The sequence below is a fragment of the Lissotriton vulgaris genome, chromosome 12, assembly GCF_964263255.1.
Source record: "Lissotriton vulgaris chromosome 12, aLisVul1.2, whole genome shotgun sequence".
NCBI lineage: Eukaryota > Metazoa > Chordata > Amphibia > Caudata > Salamandridae > Lissotriton > Lissotriton vulgaris.
In genome coordinates, this window is record NC_141700.1 from 294,717,767 (window position 1) to 294,735,759 (window position 17,993).

General features: G+C 45.6%; 1 protein-coding gene across 1 annotated transcript in view; it reads left to right on the forward strand.

Annotated features, from left to right (window-relative positions):
• Positions 1-14,807, forward strand: part of LOC147673997 (polycystin-1-like protein 2) — a 915,503-nt gene extending 900,696 nt beyond the window's left edge. The window contains exon 43 of the mRNA XM_086945086.1: positions 14,352-14,807. Within this exon, the coding sequence (XP_086801212.1) occupies positions 14,352-14,486 (135 nt within the window). The 3' untranslated portion in view covers positions 14,487-14,807. The remainder of the gene's footprint in view (positions 1-14,351) is intronic.
• The last annotated feature ends 3,186 nt before the right edge of the window (positions 14,808-17,993 follow it).

Genomic DNA, 17,993 nt, shown 5'->3' on the forward strand with positions numbered 1-17,993 from the left:
GGTGGTACCGGCGTATAGGGTGTTTCCGTAGTCCAGGCGGCTTGTAACCAGTGCGTGGGGGACCGTTTTTCTAGTTTCGGTGGGGATCCAGCGAAATGTTTTTTTGAGCATGCGAAGAATGTTGAAGCAAGATGATGAAACGGCCTTGACTTGTCTGGTCATCGAGAGTGAGTTAGGAGGCGGAATGTTATCCTCTTATTGACGGGGAGCCAGTGGAGGTTTTTCAGGTGACCTGAAATGTGGTCTTTACGCAGGATGTCTAGTATGAGTCTGGCTGATGCATTCTGGATGCGTTGGAGTTTTTTCTGAAGTTTTGCGGTGGTACCGGCGTATAGGGTGTTTCCATAGTCCAGGCGGCTTGTAACCAGTGCGTGGGTGACCGTTTTTCTAGTTTCGGTGGGGATCCAGCGAAATGTTTTTTTGAGCATGCGAAGAATGTTGAAGCAAGATGATGAAACGGCGTTGACTTGTCTGGTCATCGAGAGTGAGGAGTCCAGGATGACGCCCAGGTTCCGTGCGTGGTCCGTCGGGATGGGTGCTTTTCCAAGGGCCTCTGGCCACCAAGAGTCGTCCCAGGCGGAGGGGGAGGTGCCTAAGATAAGGACCTCTGTTTTGTCTGAATTCAGTTTCAGACGGCTGTGCTTCATCCACTCGGCTACTTCTTTCATTCCTTCATGTAGGTTGCTTTTGGCGGTGTTAGGGTCTTTGGTGAGTGAGAGGATCAGTTAAGTGTCATCAGCGTAGGAGATGATGTTGAGGTTGTGTTGGCGTGCGATGGTCGCGAGCGGGCTCATAAATATGTTGAAGAGGGTGGGGCTGAGTGAAGATCCTTGTGGCACGCCGCAAATGACTTCAGTGGCCTCTGACTTGAACGGTGGGAGGCGGACTCTCTGAGTTCTTCCGGCAAGGTACGAGGTGATCCATTCAAGTGCTTTTCCTTGGATTCCGATGTTTCTGAGGTGTTGTAACAGGGTGCTATGACAGACTGTGTCGAAGGCTGCAGAGAGGTCGAGGAGGATGAGGGCGACTGTGTCTCCATTGTCCAGTAGAGTTCGAATGTCGTCTGTTGCTGCGATGTGTGCGGTCTCAGTGCTGTGTTTGGCTCGGAAGCCGGACTGTGAGGAGTTGAGGGATTTGTTGGTTTCGAGGAAGGCGGCGAGCTGGTTGTTGACAGCTTTCTCGATTAACTTTGGCCGGGAATGGAAGGAGGGAGATGGGGCGGTAGTTTTTGAGTTCAGTGGGGGTGGGTTTTTTCAGAAGGGCGCTGAGTTCGGCGTGTTTCCAGCTTTCCGGGAAGGTGGCGGAGTTGAGGGAGCAGTTGATGACGTCTCGGAGGTGTGGTGCTATGATGGAATCTGCTTTGTTGAAGATGTGGTGAGGGCAAGGGTCTGTGGGGGATCCTGAGTGGATGGAGTTCATCAGGCGGATGGTGTCCTCAGTGGAGATTAGGTTCCAGTCATTAAGGATGTTCAAGGGGGGTGAAGGTGTCGTATTTGGGTTCCCAAGGCCTACATGCTCCGAAGATAACCCACTTACATTCAAAGAACTGTTGGCACGGAAACTGAAAAATTCAAAGAATAAGTTTATTAGGACCCCATGGGGTGGTGGTACATTCCTACAGCACCCTTTGGTAATGCAAGAAGTATCACACCGAACATCGGTGTGACCCGTTCTTTTATACAATTTACAGGAAATAAAAAGATAGGCGGTACAGAGTTACAGAGCATTATGTACATATATGGTCATTTTTGGAACACAGCCAGCTCATGGGAGGGGTTACAACCCCACTGGTCAGTTTGGCGGCACATTCCTGAGGGGTGACTGGTCAGTTGGGACTGCGCATGAACAGGCTTGACCGTTACTAAAAATAGCCTGTTGTAGGGCAAACTCGAGTGGTCAGTGGTACGGACAACGGACTAAAGGGCACGCTGGCCACGAGGCCGCTCATGATCTAAGATGGCCGCCGTAACATACAAGATGGCGTTTCCAAGTATAGTCAAGTTAAGAGGAAAAACGTGTAGCACAGCTAAGCGCTAACCCGGCCATTGTCAAATTACGACAGACGACCCTTTTAGCGTTTAGCTGAAGCTACCTCATAGTGAACATAATCAGGATGTTCATCTTCAATATCGATTAGCATTATTTGGGTTACTTCTTTATGAAGCATCATTTGGTTGTGAGCAAGAGCTCGTCTTGATGGTATGCAAGCTGATAAACACATGGAACATAAAGCTGGGCCACATTGTATACATAAACATACAAAAAACAATATCCCAACAATAATACATAAAATCGTTAGCAGTTTCCAACCCCAAGTGGTAAGCATTGACCAGAACCACCCTGAAAGAGTCCAAGTTCCATTGTCCGGGTGTATTTCGGCAGCTATCTTGTGCAATTTCGAATTAGCATCATAAACAGATGGTGAATTATCAGGCACGTATACACAGCAGCTACTTCCGATGATTCTACATGCCCCCCCACGGTCAGCTAGAACCACATCTAGAACCATTCTGTTCTGGAGCGTAACAATCCTAGAAATCTGGAGTTCTTCAGTAATATTCCCTAGTGCAATAGCAGTATCATTGGCTACAGCCTCAACAACACGGGTCAATCGTCGTATTTTCCGACTATTCAAAGCAGCCCCCACAAAGGAAAACAGTCCCAAATTAAAGTCCACATATTGTTGTAAAGCAGTATCAGTCTGATCTATTTCATCAAAAACGACAGTACGTTTAACACGATTCAACACGAAATCGTGATAAAGGACATAATCATTATGATACATTGGCGGGGCGATGAATACAGGGGGTAATACAAAGGATACATAACAAGTGCCTAACCATCCCAACGGGAGCTGATGATAACCCTTCGTTCCACAAATGAAATAAGTATTGCGAGACGCTACAAACGATATGCCATTCGGGCTGTCAAATGTAAGTGTGATGTTGCATTCACTTTTCCCCACCGGAATTGTACCTTTATTGCGTATACACAAATCAGCTTTAGTAGCAATAACATTAATAACATGTGAACTGGATACGTTGATGTTCCGTTGGTTGCTGTAAACACGTGGGGCAGACGCATTATCGGGGCGGTACTCCTCCCATTCAAATCGAGTACCCTCAGCTCGCGGATACCCATCCCGGTCATGGTAGCAAATTTTATTCAAACGGAAAAGCACCCCCCCTTTTGTTGGCCATCTCAAAGTGAAGAGAAGAGTGTACCAGGCATTGCAAGATCCATTATGTGAGAACGGGAGTGGAATGAGTGGAGTGCCCCCTTTCTTCTCGTGCCCAGGCAACATCCCACACACCCAACAATTAGACGTATTTGTCATGTTATGCGTATGATGCAGGATCTGAATAAAGCTATTGTTCAAATAAGTCTGTCGGTGCCGTTCTTCATGGTAAGGCAAGGTAAAGTGAAAATGTTCAGATGGAGCCGGGGTAGTCGGCAGCAAATGTTCACGTGCAGGCACCACAAGTTCAACTACCCAAGCTATTACTGCTATTACCACAATTGTCAAAACGAAAAGGATGGCACCAAGTATTCTTTTGTCTCGTGATGCAGAAGACGCCATAGTTCAAAAAGTTCTTAATGTCTCAAATAATTCAAAAAGTTCACAAAGTCTCAAATGTACATGTGTATATACCTAAAAAAGAAAAATACGGTGCTGAGCTCCGAGGTAGCCGTTGTTTTCTTCTCCGGGGTCAAGACGGGTGTCGCTACTCTTGGCAGAACTGATCCCCCCCCTTGACATTCCCGGCTTCGGTTTCACAAACCACAGAGCGGTAACCAACCAGTCTCGAAAACCAAAAAAAAATCTTCTTATCGTGGCCGCAGATTATAGCGCTCTCGTCCAGAAACAGTATGGTCCGGGAAGGCTCCCTCAACTTCGGCCGATGTCACAGCTGGGCTCTTTTCTTTCTCCAGAATCTCCTTGTAGTCGGTCAGCACGGCAGGATTCACCAGATCAGGAGAAACACGACGGCAGTGGGTTGAGTGCACCCACCGCTTTCTGTTGGTCACTCGTACAGCTGTTCGAGTCGCCAGGAGGACTTGCTCGGGGCCACGCCACCTCGGTTCCAAGCTGTTCGCCCTCTCAAACGACTTTATCATGACAAAGTCACCAGGGTGAAGATTATGGGCCTCTCCAGTCGAATTGTCAGGGAGCGCTTCTCGAACCTGTTGATGAATAGAAAGCAAATCATTTGTTAATCGTGCCAAATAATCGTTCATCATTATACAAGGCACATCATGTATCAATCGCGGCTTAGGCACTCCCCAGATATTCATAGGCCTGCCAAACACCACCTCATACGGTGTGAGGCCTGTTCGAGAGTGGGGCACTGATCTGAGAGAGAGCAATGCTAGCGGTAAAGCATCCGGCCACTTCAATGACGTAGATGCTACAATCTTAGCCAGTTTTAGTTTCAACGTGGCATTATACCGCTCGACAAGACCTGCCGACTGAGGGTGGAACACAGCATGAAACTTCTGCTGAATCCCCAACCCCTTCAGCACATACTCCATAATTTTCCCGACAAAATGAGGCCCATTATCGCTCCACAAAAATTTGCAAATTCCAAATCGAGGGAAGTACTCCTTGAGCAACACCTTAGCTGTTGTCAAAGCTGTATTGTCTTTCGTGGGGAAAGCCTCAACCCATTTGCTAAAAGCACATACCACCACTAAGACATACTTAAGGTTGTTGCAACGCTCAAGCTGGATATAATCCATTTGGAGTACCTCGAATGGTGCAGAAGGTGGAACGAACCCTCCTTTCGGAGTATGGGTCCCCTTTGCAGGATTGTGCTGTAAACATATCAGGCAGGTCTGCACTACTCTCTTAGCAGTGTTGGCAATCTCGGGATGCTCCCAAACTCGTGTTAACAGTCGAGTGATTGCAAGAGCCCCCACGTGCGCCAACCCATGTGTCATCTGGACCATCGTTTGCAAGTAAGCTGCAGGCAATTTCCATCTCTCCATGTCCTTGCTTCTCCAACAACCTTCATCATCTAGCACCCCTTCTGCTGCCCATGCCGCAAGTTCTGATTCAGTAGCTGATTTCTGAATATCTAGTATCTCTGCTCTAGCATCATACCATCGCTCAGCCTGTGATTGTGTTACGTACATGGGGGAGTCAGTTCGGGACATAGCCGTTTGTCTCGCTATGCTATCCGCAAAAGCATTTCCCTGACCCACTTTATCGGTGATCTTTTTATGGGCACTACATTTGATTATCGCTACTTTCTTTGAACAAAGCAACGCGTTTAGGAGATCACGCACTAGTTCTCCGTGCATAATGTGTACTCCATGAGAAGTCAAAAACCCACGTTCTCTCCAGAGTAGCCCAAAGTCATGTGCTACTCCGAAGGCGTACCGGCTGTCTGTGTATATGTTCACACATAGGCCAGCACTCAATTCGCAGGCTCTTGTCAAAGCTATCAGCTCTGCTGCTTGGGCCGATTTCTGTGGTATTCTAGCTGTTTCTACCACTGTCTTAAGTGTCGTGATCGCGTAGGCTGCGGAAGTCGTACCATCTGGCAGCCTCAAACACGATCCATCAACCCACAGTTCCCCATCCACATCTGGAAGTGGCGTATCCTGTAAGTCGACACGACCCTTTGTCTGTTCCTCGGTCAGGAAAACACAATCATGATGTTTTTCTTCCTGACCCTCCTCAACCGGATAGGGCAATAAAGTGGCAGGGTTCAGGGTAGCACATCTTTTTAGTGTGATATGTGGCGCCAAAAGTGTAAGCTCATATCCTGTTAATCGTGCACTGGTGAGATATTGGGTCTTTGTTTGATTTAACAGGGCATCTACTGCATGGGGAACTAACACCAACAGTTTGTGTGATAACACTATTCTCTCACTCTGTCGTATGGCTACCGCTGTTGCTGCAACTGCTCGAAAACACCCAGGTAACCCTCGTGCTACAGGGTCAAGAACCGCCGAGAAGTATGCGCATGGCCTCTGCTTATCCCCGTGTGCTTGCACTAACACTGATAACGCGCACCCATCTTTCTCGTGAACATACAACGTGAAGATCTTTGTATAATCTGGTGTACCTAACACGGGTGCAGAACAAAGGACTTGTCTCAATTGTTCAAAGGCATTTTGACATTCATCTGTCCATTCAAGGGGCATTGGTGTAGTTTTGGAGAGTAACGCTAACAAAGGTTTGATAATGTGCGAAAACCCCATAATCCACTGTCTACAAAAGGACGTTAGTCCTATGAAGGCGCGTACATCTCTGTGAGTGCGGGAAATTGGTGTATCTAAAATCGCCTGAATTCGATCTGATGTTAATGCACGCCCCTCCTTAGACAAAAGATGACCGAGGTAGGTCACCTTGGGTCTACAGTATTGAAGCTTTTTCTTAGAAACCTTGTGATTGTTCTGTGCCAGAAAAGAAAGCAAAGCAATCGTACTCTCCTCACATTGTGCATAAGAGTCTGCAGCTAGCAAAAGGTCATCCACGTACTGGATAAGGACAACCCCAGACTGTAACTCAAAGGAATCAAGCTGTCTTTTCAGAGCCTGGCTGTAGATACTAGGGCTCTCAGTGTAACCTTGAGGAACACGACAAAATCTATACGATTTATTATTTAACGTGAAGCCAAACAAATATCTACTATCAGGATGGACAGGGATAGAAAAGAACGCATTTTTCAAGTCAATAACACTAAAGGTCGTTGCCGTTGGTGGCACCAGTGTAAGCAAAGTCGTAATGTCGGACACCACCGGGTATTGGGGAATGACAATTTTGTTAATTTCTCTCAAATCAATAATAAAACAATAGACTTTGTCGTCAGTATCTCTTTTAAGGATCGGAAGAATAGGGCTGTTACAAACATTATAAGGAACCTCCTCCACCACTCCTGCAGCTATCAAATCTTGAACAATATGTGTCAGGGCAATTTCACCTTCCCTGGAAATCTTATACTGTGGCACCCGTGGCAGAGAGGCTCCCTCCTTTACAGTAATTCGAATAGGTGGAATACGCATCTCTCCCACATCCGTGTCTGAGGTCGCCCATAACGTGTGCGGGAGAGAGGCCAAAGCTGCAGTGTCTAATATAGTGCAAAACCTATCTGATTCAGGATAATTGTCATTCAGGATAACCCGCACTCCCTCAGGAGCGCACCGTATCGTTGCTCGAAAATATTTAAGCAAGTCAATGCCCAGGATATTATCTGGTGTATGGGGCGATAGCAAAAATTGACCAAAACTAAAAAATTTGTCAAGACAAAGTGCAAGGGGTTTTGACAATGGGCTAGGGGAGGGTGTGCCATCGAACCCTACACATGTTATCATTTCGCCAGACAGGGGAGCCCTCGGAACCAAGTGTTTTGACAAAGCGCTACGAGTAGCTCCTGTGTCGACTAGAAATTGATCAGTAGAACCCAAAATGCCCGCTGATACATATGGACCTTTCTGATCTACTGGCACTTCAACTGATTCCGTACCCCATCCTACGCAATCCTATGCATGCACATAATCCTGATGCTCCACATTCTCACCCTCCGATATCTGATATTGATTTCGTCTATCAAAAGCATTTCGTTCATCCTGGCCACGGTCCCTCTCTTCAGCCCTTCCACGATCACCTCCACCACCTCTCGCCCCATATAACTGCCCCTCGACCTACCACCTCCTCGACCACGCTGACTACGTTGTTCACGAAGTACCGGACAATCTTCGGCCCAATGCCCAAACTCTTTACAATACGCACATTGATCCTCCGCTATATCCGTGCGACCATACGACGTATTGCCTCCACCTTGTCTACCTCTATCATTCCCTCTATTTTGTGTTCCACGAACCTGTGCCAACATCACCTTCGTTTTCAATTCCTTCGCTTTTTTATCAACACTTTCTTTAGCCTCCAACTCCTGCCGCTCATAATACTGAGCCATAGTTAACAAAGACGCAGGGGTCGCCGTGGCCCAGGAACTTTCACTCGATTTTAATCGTTTTGCAATCTCCGGTAGGAGATTAGCCACATACTTATCTACAAACAAATGCCTACCCGTATCGTCTGTTAATGATTGGCCACTGTAATCGTGAAACGCTTCTTCGAAGCGTGTAAAGAAATCTGAAACTGTTTCATTTGATTTTTGTTTGCACAAAGCTAATATGGTCCAATCAATCTTTTTAGAAGGAACGAGCATTTTTAATTTAATCAAAATAGCCGCCGGGAGGTCTAGAATCAACCGACATGGCTTACATGCTGGTTCCCTTTCTAAATCTGCTTCGTTTATCTCTTTCCACGTTCCCGCAAGTATTGTTTCATCATTATTTTTACGAATTAGTCTCCACATATCAGGCGGAAGAATTAACCCAAAAAACAGATCTATGTCGACAAGGGTCATCACACAGGACGAAATAGCCCCTTCCACCCCTTCATAGAATGCTGCCGGATTTTTACGAAGGTCAGGCAGAGAATTTTTCAACGTCATAACATCCGCTCTATTCCAAGGCGTATACACCCAATTATATACAAAATATCCCTACGCATCCTTTGACATTTTATCATCATCTGTACCATCCCCTTTAGGCGGAACATACAAAGGTGCGGCTTCACGCATAGGCATAACATGCACGTTAGAATTCTTATCTGAACCCCGGAGAGAACACTCCTTAGCCTGTCCAGTGGTCTCCGACCCGGACTCCTTTTTCTTTTTCCGCTCGTCCCGCAACTTGGACGTCTCATCCCGCAGCCGGATCAGTTGCTTGTAAAAGGCATCGACATCTGAAAGATCAAATACACCTTTATCCAAATTCTCACGGTGAACTGACACAGCCTTAGATTCTAACGTATCCGAAAATTGACGGTACGCAGTAACAACTTCATCTGCCAAAGTAGCCAAAAAATACAGTAATTCTTGTTCTGTCCATTTACCCCTTTCAGTAACAACTTCGGCCTGAGTAACAAAATTTGTATTCACTTTACGGGCCCAACTACGCAAGTTCGCGGATTTCTCCGCAGAAAACCTGACACTGGACGTATCCCCTTTTCCTGGCTTATCCTGTCCTTCGTCATCAGATTCTGCAGTTGGAGCCGTAGGCGAGACGTACGGAGGCGGCGATCGATCTAGTAACGAAAAATCATCAATTTCATTATTAAGGACAGGATAAAGTGGTCGGCGAATAGGGAATTGACCAGTCGTTTGCAATTTACGTTCCCGTTCCTCCCTCTCTTTCTTCTCCTGAGCCTCCTTTTCCTCAAGCTGTAAAGCCTTATCACGAGCAGCCTTGCGCTGCTCTTTGTCCGCCAAGGCAACCTCACGTTTCATTCGCTCACGCACCGCTTTCTCCCACATTCGCACACAATCAAACATATTTTGTCTAGACCTTCGTTGAAACAAACATTGCTCCACAAACTAAACCTTACGCAAATCGAACAACCCATGTAGTGGCCATTGCAATTCAGGATCTGATCTGGTGTATTTATGCCATAGTTTACTGTACATTATAGGGGGAAGGCCGAATTTAATGTACATTTCACGATTTGGTGTTCCTTCTGGGGGAGCCGGCTGTGATTGCGCTAACCTAATTGTGGTACCATTTCCAAGACAGCACATCCCTCGGAGTGTGCTTAAAACAGGCATGTTCAAAAAGTATCACGAAAGCGTGATACCGTAAAAATGGCACTTACAGTACTTCACACAAATGTGCTGCTCAGAGGAAAAAAACAAAGTTAGAGAAACATCTCTACATGCCTGCCTATGTGAAGTGCACTACACATATAGATTCAAAGTTCACAAATTCACAAATGTTAGCTAACTCAAATCAAAGTCGCAAGTCATAGAACTTCGGCAAGCGTCCGAGGACTACCTCACCGATCACAAATCATAGAACTTCAGTAAGCGTCCGCAGACTACCTTACTGGTCACAAATCTTACCCAAAGTCTCAAAAGTCCAGATTCCAACTGCCAAGGTCTTTTAATCGAATCAGCCAAACGGCACTTATCCAGCAACGCAGACGATCGAGTACTCAGTCGGAGACCGGCGCCACCTGGAAGGTCAGATCGGAAGGAAAGGAAGAAACACCGTGGGTGCCAAGACTCGGGTCACTCGGTGGCAGCGTACGCGTCCATGGCGAGTTTCCAAACCTTCGTCACGACCTCTCCTTCGGGCATCCGAGTCGCCGATGAGTCCCTTCGTGGTCGCCAATTTGTCGTATTTGGGTTCCCAAGGCCTACATGCTCCGAAGATAACCCACTTACATTCAAAGAACTGTTGGCACGGAAACTGAAATATTCAAAGAATAAGTTTATTAGGACCCCATGGGGTGGTGGTACATTCCTACAGCACCCTTCGGTAATGCAAGAAGTATCACACCGAACATCGGTGTGACCCGTTCTTTTATATAATTTACAGGTAATAAAAAGATAGGCGGTACAGAGTTACAGAGCATTATGTACATATATGGTCATTTTTGGAACACAGGCAGCTCATGGGATGGGTTACAACCCCACTGGTCAGTTTTGCGGCACATTCCTGAGGGGTGACTGGTCAGTTGGGACTGCGCATGAACAGGCTTGACCGTTAGTAAAAATAGCCTGTTGCTGGGCAAACTCGAGTGGTCAGTGGTACGGACAACGGACTAAAGGGCACGCTGGCCACGAGGCCGCTCATGATCTAATATGGCCACCGTAACATACAAGATGGCGTTTCCAAGTATAGTCAAGTTAAGAGGAAAAACGTGTAGCACAGCTAAGCGCTAACCCGGCCATTGTCAAATTACGACAAAGGTACGGCAGAAGGTTGGGTGGGTTGGTCTCCGGGTTGCTTGTCAAAGCTGTTGTGGATGTCTGCGATTTTGTCGTGGAAGAACGAAGCTAGGGAGTCACAAAGGGCTTGAGAGGGAGTGATGTCGTTGGAGGTGGCAGTGGGGTTGGTAAACTCTTTGACGATGTTGAATAATTCCTTGCTGTTGTGGGCGTTGTTGTCTAGTCGGTCTTTGAAAGCGGCTTTCTTGGCAGTCCGGATCAGTTGGTGGTGTATGCGGGTGGCGTTTTTGAAGGTATCCATGGTGTTTGGGTCTTTTTTCCAGGCCTTCTCAAGGGAGCGACACAGTTTCTTGGATTTCTTAAGACCATCATTGAACCAGGGGGCGTTTTTGCTGCCTAGTTTGATTTGACGTTTTTTCAGAGGTGCTAGGTTGTCGGCGCTGTTGGTTAGCCATTGAGTGAGGTTAATGGCTGCTTGGTTGGGGTTCGAAGAGTGGGCAGGGGGGGTTTTGAAGAAGCGATGAGGAGATCTGGTTGATGGTGATTTTGTTCCAGTTTCTTCGCAGAGTGGGTTGAGGATGGTTGTGGGTTGTGGTCTTTTTGTAGATAAAGTGAACGCAGCTGTGGTCCGTCCAATGGAGAACTGTGGTGTGACTGAAGGAGATATGTTTGCTGGAGGTGAAGATCGGGTCGAGTGTGTGACCTGCGTAGTGAGTGGGGGTATTAACAAGTTGTTTGAGTCCGAGGTTGGCGAGATTGTCCAGAAGGGTGGTGGTGTTGCTGTCGTTGCTTTTTTCCAGGTGAAAATTGAGGTCTCCCAATAGAATGTAGTCCTTGGAGGGGAGGGCGTGTGGGGTAATAAAATCAGTGATGTCTTCACTGAATTGTGCATGGGGTCCTGGTGGCCTGTAGAGGAGGGTGCCTCTGAGTGTGGTCTTGGGGTCGGTGTGGATCTGGAAGTGAAGGTGTTCGGCGCTAGCGAGGTTGACGTCTGAGCTGGTTGAGATGCGGATGGAATTCTTATGGACGATAGCGATGCCTCCTCCTGTTTGGTTGGTGCGGTCTTTTCGGATGATCTTGTAGCCTTCCGGGATGGCAATGGTGATGTCTGGGGCTAAGGAGGCGTTCATCCATGTTTCTGTTAGGAAGGCGACGTCAGGAGAGATGGTGTCTAGTAGATTCCAAAGGTCGATGGCGTGTCTGTGGACCGAGCGGGTGTTGAGCAGGATGCATTTTAGGTGGTTGGTGTCAGATCTCTGTTTGGTGATAGTGGATGAGGAGTTGGTCTTGGTGCCGTCATACTTGCAGGAGTTGCATGTGAAGGGTCCATGGGTGTGTCCAGGAGCGGCTTGGGCGCAGTTGGGGAGTCGACCGGGGTTTAGGGCTAAGAGGGTGGAGGCGTCGTATGTAATGCGGGTGGGGTGGGTGGTACGGGGGCCAGGGGGTCTGGCGCAGGGCGCGGGCTTGGCGCGGACCGGCGTAGACGGGCTTACCTTTGGCGCACCTTCGGCGCGACTGGGGCGCGATCGCTGCGCGTGACCGCTGCTCTTCTGTTGCTCTACCATAAGTAGATAGTGGAGGGGGCGGGGCGAGGGATGGTAAAATCAGTGCCTCCAAGCATCTGTCACTGATATCTCTTTGAAACGTCCATGTCACGGGTTCAAATCCCTGCAGGATAAAGTGATCCCCGTCTGTCTGGGTAATTTGGGTTATTTCCTGTGCTTTGTATCCCCAATACTATGGCAGCAAGCAGTGTAATATTTTAAAAGTTTGCGTTATTTCAAATAGTTCTTGAGCTTAAATGAGGGGAGAAGTTCTCTGTTTCATAATTTAGTAATTCTAACTAAAGAAGATATTCTGAAGTAACCTGGGACTCCGGGTCTCAGAACCGCCAGCCCCCTCTTCGTGGGCTGAATCTCCTGGGTGGAGTGAATTCCACCCTTCTGATGACTCTCCAGAGTCCCTAAAATGCACGCTATCCCTATGGCATTTGTTGCCAGCTCAGGGGCATATCATCAAGGGGCGACAATATTATTATCGCCGCTTTAGAGCCCGTTTTCGGGCGATAAGCGGCGATAATATTATCGCATTATCATCAAGGACACGCTAGCGCGTGATTCCTTGACTCATCGCCCATTTTTCACATGCAGTGATAATGAGATGCAAAGGAGGCGTGGCTGTGAAAACAACATGGGAAAATATCGCGAAGGCAGCTTCGCGATATTATCAACGAGGGTTAGCGATATATAAAATCGCGTTAAGAAGGCCTTAACATAGGAATTTATCGTCTGTTAAATTCCTGACTAAAGCATACCTAACATGGGGGGTGGATTGTGTGGCTAAGACCACAGGCCCTATCATCTAGGATATTGCCGTTTTCCACCATGGAAAACTGTGATATCCCCACTATCTCTGGAATTTTTATCACCTCGGCGATGCACGTTGTTGATAACGCGCTAACCGGGCGATAAATTCCAGAGATAGCCCGCGATAAATATGCAAGCCTAAGCAGGCTTTGCGATATTTATCGCCGGCCCTTGATAATATGCCTCTTAGTTTGTGAAAGATAAGAATCCATAGGAATTCCAGGCAGGTCCTGATATTCTGCCGTATAACCCTGTTGTTTTATTATGATCAGAAACGTTCAATAAAACTGGATTTCCAAAAGGCATGGTGCCACTTCTAAACTGCACACCAAGCAATACAACGGTGACTTAACAGGGGTCGATGAAATGATGAGAGCGTTTTGGGCATCAGCCATATTAAGAAAGAAATATTAAACATACCAATCCTTACAATTACTGCTTTGTATACCAAAAAAGGCATATTTTTTCAAGTCAGAAAACGGCTATACAATACAAGGGAATCAGATTTGAGAGCCTCCAGCGCACGCTCTTTGCCCGTGTGGAGTCTTATCAGTGCTACAACAATGACAAGGCTTATGTCTTAGTGCAATGGCAAAACTCCATACATCTTGAATGACAGTTACAGTCAGCCAATGGGTAATGAAGGTGAAGAATGATGCAGCAACCAATGGCTGAAGGGTGCTGAGCCAAATGCATTCTCTGTAGAGCAGGGGTCTTCAAACTGGCCCCCAAGTGTTCCCAGGGGCTCCAGGCTTTGGCCAAAAGAAGCATTATGCTCTGTAATGGGCCATCACTAACATCGTTTGTCATTTGTTTCCTAGCTGAGAGTATGTCTCAAAAGGGAAGGGACTCCAAATATTCTTCAAAAACCCGAGCCACACACTGAGGATAATTTTAATAGATTCAATTAAATAGAATAATTGTGAAAATTTCTGAGGGGGGCTGATGATTTTTTTTTCCACTTGGGGGGTGGGCAAGGCATTGAAAATGTTGGAGACCACTGCTGTAGAGTGCGTGAGCTCTACAAGGGAGCTAAAGCTGTCACTGCCAGATGTACACATCAGAGCTGCGTACAGATATGTAAAGGATGGCCCCTCGGCAGGTAACCTGCTGTACATCTAGCAATAAGACTAATTATTGTTTAAATTACGAAGGAAACCCGTCGCAATAAAAAGTTACAAACAAAATATGAATTTGAAGAGAACTTATCAGTCTAATGTTGTCACTCTTCATTTTCCAGGCCTCTGAAGAGGAAGAGATTGTCGACCTGATGTTAATGAAGATCTTCAGCTTCTTTGGGGTCAAATATAAGAAGGAAGTAGTTCCAAAAACTGAGAACAAACCCAAAGACCAAACCAGTGACTCAAGCAAATGACAAATGTTTATAGAGAGAGAGCTATGTCCATTTAAATGATCATCTCATTCCAGCTTATGTGAGGAAAATAAGCAGTTGTAATGTTTTTGTGTGTGCTATTGTTAGGTATGTGTTCAGCTGTTGTCTGCCTTTTTTCAGTGAAAGGATGTAAAAAGCAGAATATTCAGTTTATCACTTTTGTTATTGTGGAAGTACTACAATCACGATTTTAAAACTGATGTCATTCAAGCAGATTCTCTACCTTGCATCTTTTGTTCTCTGAAATATACATAGTGAATATCCTGTTGTCATAAACAAATTTAAATTGTCATCAGAGGTAAACTATGATGTTGTGGTGTTTTCAAAATATTTCAAGAGTGGTTGGGATGGGGAATAGCATCATAAGTCCACCTCTCAATGAAATTTAATTTTTCACTTTACTAATTCACCACTAGTCCTTTATGGATTCCGGGGTAGAGTGCTACTCGCCGAAAAAGCAATTCAACACCGCATCAGGGGTAGCAACCACTATATAAATGCATACCTTTTTCTTTCTTTTATCCCTCCACTATCCTTCTGAATACAAATAATTGACTAACATATCCACCACTCAAATTACTTTCATATTTCACTATACGAATTTGACACTAATTCTTTATGGGTTCTGGAGTAGGGCGCTACACGCCAGAAAAGAGCTTTGATGCCTTGTCAGGGGTAGCAAGCACTATATAAATGCAATTACAATTACATCAATCTCATAGTCAGCTCCTTTAGAAGTATTGACATGCATAAAGCATGGAAAGTGGTCCAGTACAGTTTGTCTGAGGGTGTCGACATAAAATGGGGCAGTTATCAATAAGATTTTAATTTCAACAATCTTTTCTAAGATCAGTAGTGTGGGTTTATTTACAGCTGTTAACTTGTCCACTGTGAAGTGTGACATGGTCAGCTCTTTCGTTCACTTCTGCTCACATCCCAATAAGCCCTGGGTTCGAATTGATTGCAGAGGTACTACAAGTATCAGAATGCATATCGATTTTATTTAATAAGCCAGGACTCCCTAAACATCCGACACCTGATGATAACGTGAGAGCTGAAGGAAGTGACCCGATTAGGGCCACCCAGGTCACTGGCGACCACCTCTCAGCCTTCCATACAAATGAAGAGTCGGTCAGACAATAGAGATATTTTATTCAGGATCACTCGAGTGGAGTCCAGTCTGACCAGCCTCGTAGGATCGCTGCAGAGGGACTGACTTTAGCCAACGCATGGGTCCAATATGTACATTTCAAAACCAAGGAAACCCACCCATAATGTATTCTAAAAGCTAATGCAGCTGGAACAAAGAAGAACAGGAGGATGAGGTTCGATTCTCAGACCAGGCACACATTCTCTCAGTGCCAAGGTCGTTCTGTGGGTGCCTACCACTAGACTGGTGGGAGTGGGCCTCTATCTAGTGGGAATGGTATGCGCTAATAAGAACAGTGCATTCATTAGTTTGGTAAAACTCAGCTCCAAGGATACATAACCTAGAGAAGGCTGTTTCTCCAAAATGGCAAAGGATTAGGTTCGATCATGACACAAAATGGTGCCTGTACATAAAATAGTGCAGCGAATGCTAACTTATTTAAAACAATACAAGAGCATATTTCTTTTTTCCTACGTACCCCCCTTTTAGCATGAGCTAAGCAATAAGGTGTAATAGCAAAAGATTTAGCAGCACTCCATATTATCAGTGTCGCTTTCGAGGAGGGAAATGGTACGGAGGGAGGAATTCTCAAAAATACCATCATTTATTTGCATGAGGTCTTCCATTCCTTCTGGATCATACTAGTGGCATTAGTATCATGAATTGATAGTTTCTTAGGAGCAAGGATGGTGGGGCAATAAGAGCAACATAAAGGAAGACATTGGGCTAGAATACAACAAACAATCAGAATCACAATGAAATAGATCACCTTTTCAAGAATCCAGCCCCACCCGCCAAAGAGTGACCAACTCCAATTCCCACTCTCCATTCCTTTAACATTTTCCAGGATGTCCAAAATGTGCTGGTTAACATTCTTTTCCATATTAGTGATCCCGACTACACACTGGTCTCCCACTACAGTGCACAAACCACCATTCTTAGCTAAAATGAAATCAACAGCATATATAGTCTGCTCGGAATATATCCACATACTTTCCGATTTAGTGATGATATCATGCAAGGCTGCTACTGTGGAGTTGGACCATATCTGCAGTTTACATCTAAAATAATCTCTGGCTCTTTCACCCCTGGCCATTGCAGTACCACCAAAGGTAATGATAGAAGAAAGACTATATCAAAAAGTGATACCATTGCTATAAATATTGACTTCCAAGTCTGTCACTCCGTCACAAAACGCTTCCGTCAATGTTCTTTTTACCCTTCTATTACTAGGCTTACTGTACTTACAGGGTACACCTAGGGGAAGTACCATTCCTAAAGCAACATCCTCTGCACCATTATGAACATGAGTACGTACCATTGGACAAAAACTAAAACCCTGGATGTTCATATATTGGACCTTGATAATCCACAGGAGCATATCTAGTATTCATTCCGGAGGTATTTGTATCTTCTTTTCGTGCTAAAGAAATGGTATTTTTAAACAGTATTACTGCAGAACAGTTGACACATAAACATGTGTCTGTACTATTAATGATCAGGCAACATGCAGATAAATCCAGCCTTTTTCAGTCAATTCTTGGTAATGCCAGCCCTTAGGGTGATATTCTGTTCTTCCACATACATATTATCACAATATGTGGTATTATCACACCCCGGGTACACTTCCCCTCGTGGCTTTCAATAATACTGACAAGGGCCAGGATATCCCATACCAAACTTACCTCTTACCTCTAAGAAGTAGGCTGGGCAAGTACACATATAGTGTAATTAACAAATGATAAAGGGTATGTAGTCCATAAACTTGTAACAGATTCAGTAGGGTAACAAGCTATACCTGTCCCAAAAAATCTTTTATGCATATCCAAAAATATATTACTCGGGTCTGTCCTTTTTGTGCGAACTTGGGAAACAACCTTGTGTTTAGTACATGATAGTGCAGTCTGATCATATTCCAAAACCAAGGACACTACATCCAAAATCAACAGCAATATTAACACAAGAACAGCACACAGCATTTTTTGCTTCATAGACCACAATTCACGTGTATGAACAAAAGGATTTTCTGGCTGCTCCTCGTCGGCATCCATTCTGCCAAAGGGGTGCATAGTGAATTAAAGAGAAAGGGGGTGTAAATTGCCAATAAAAGGAATGTACAAATTCCCAGTGTCCGTCAGAGCCTCACTGGTACAGGCCCCTTTTTGTTTATCAATGTTGGCGCTCTTGAGCACCAACGGTGGAGAGCCTTAGTCCTGCTTTCAAAGAATCCCACGTTGCACAGGATAATGTACCCCCCTCCAAGGGAGCACGTTCCATCTATCTTTTCCAATGTCAGAACAATGGACCAATCTCGCCTCACCCTTAACTAACACTGTTGG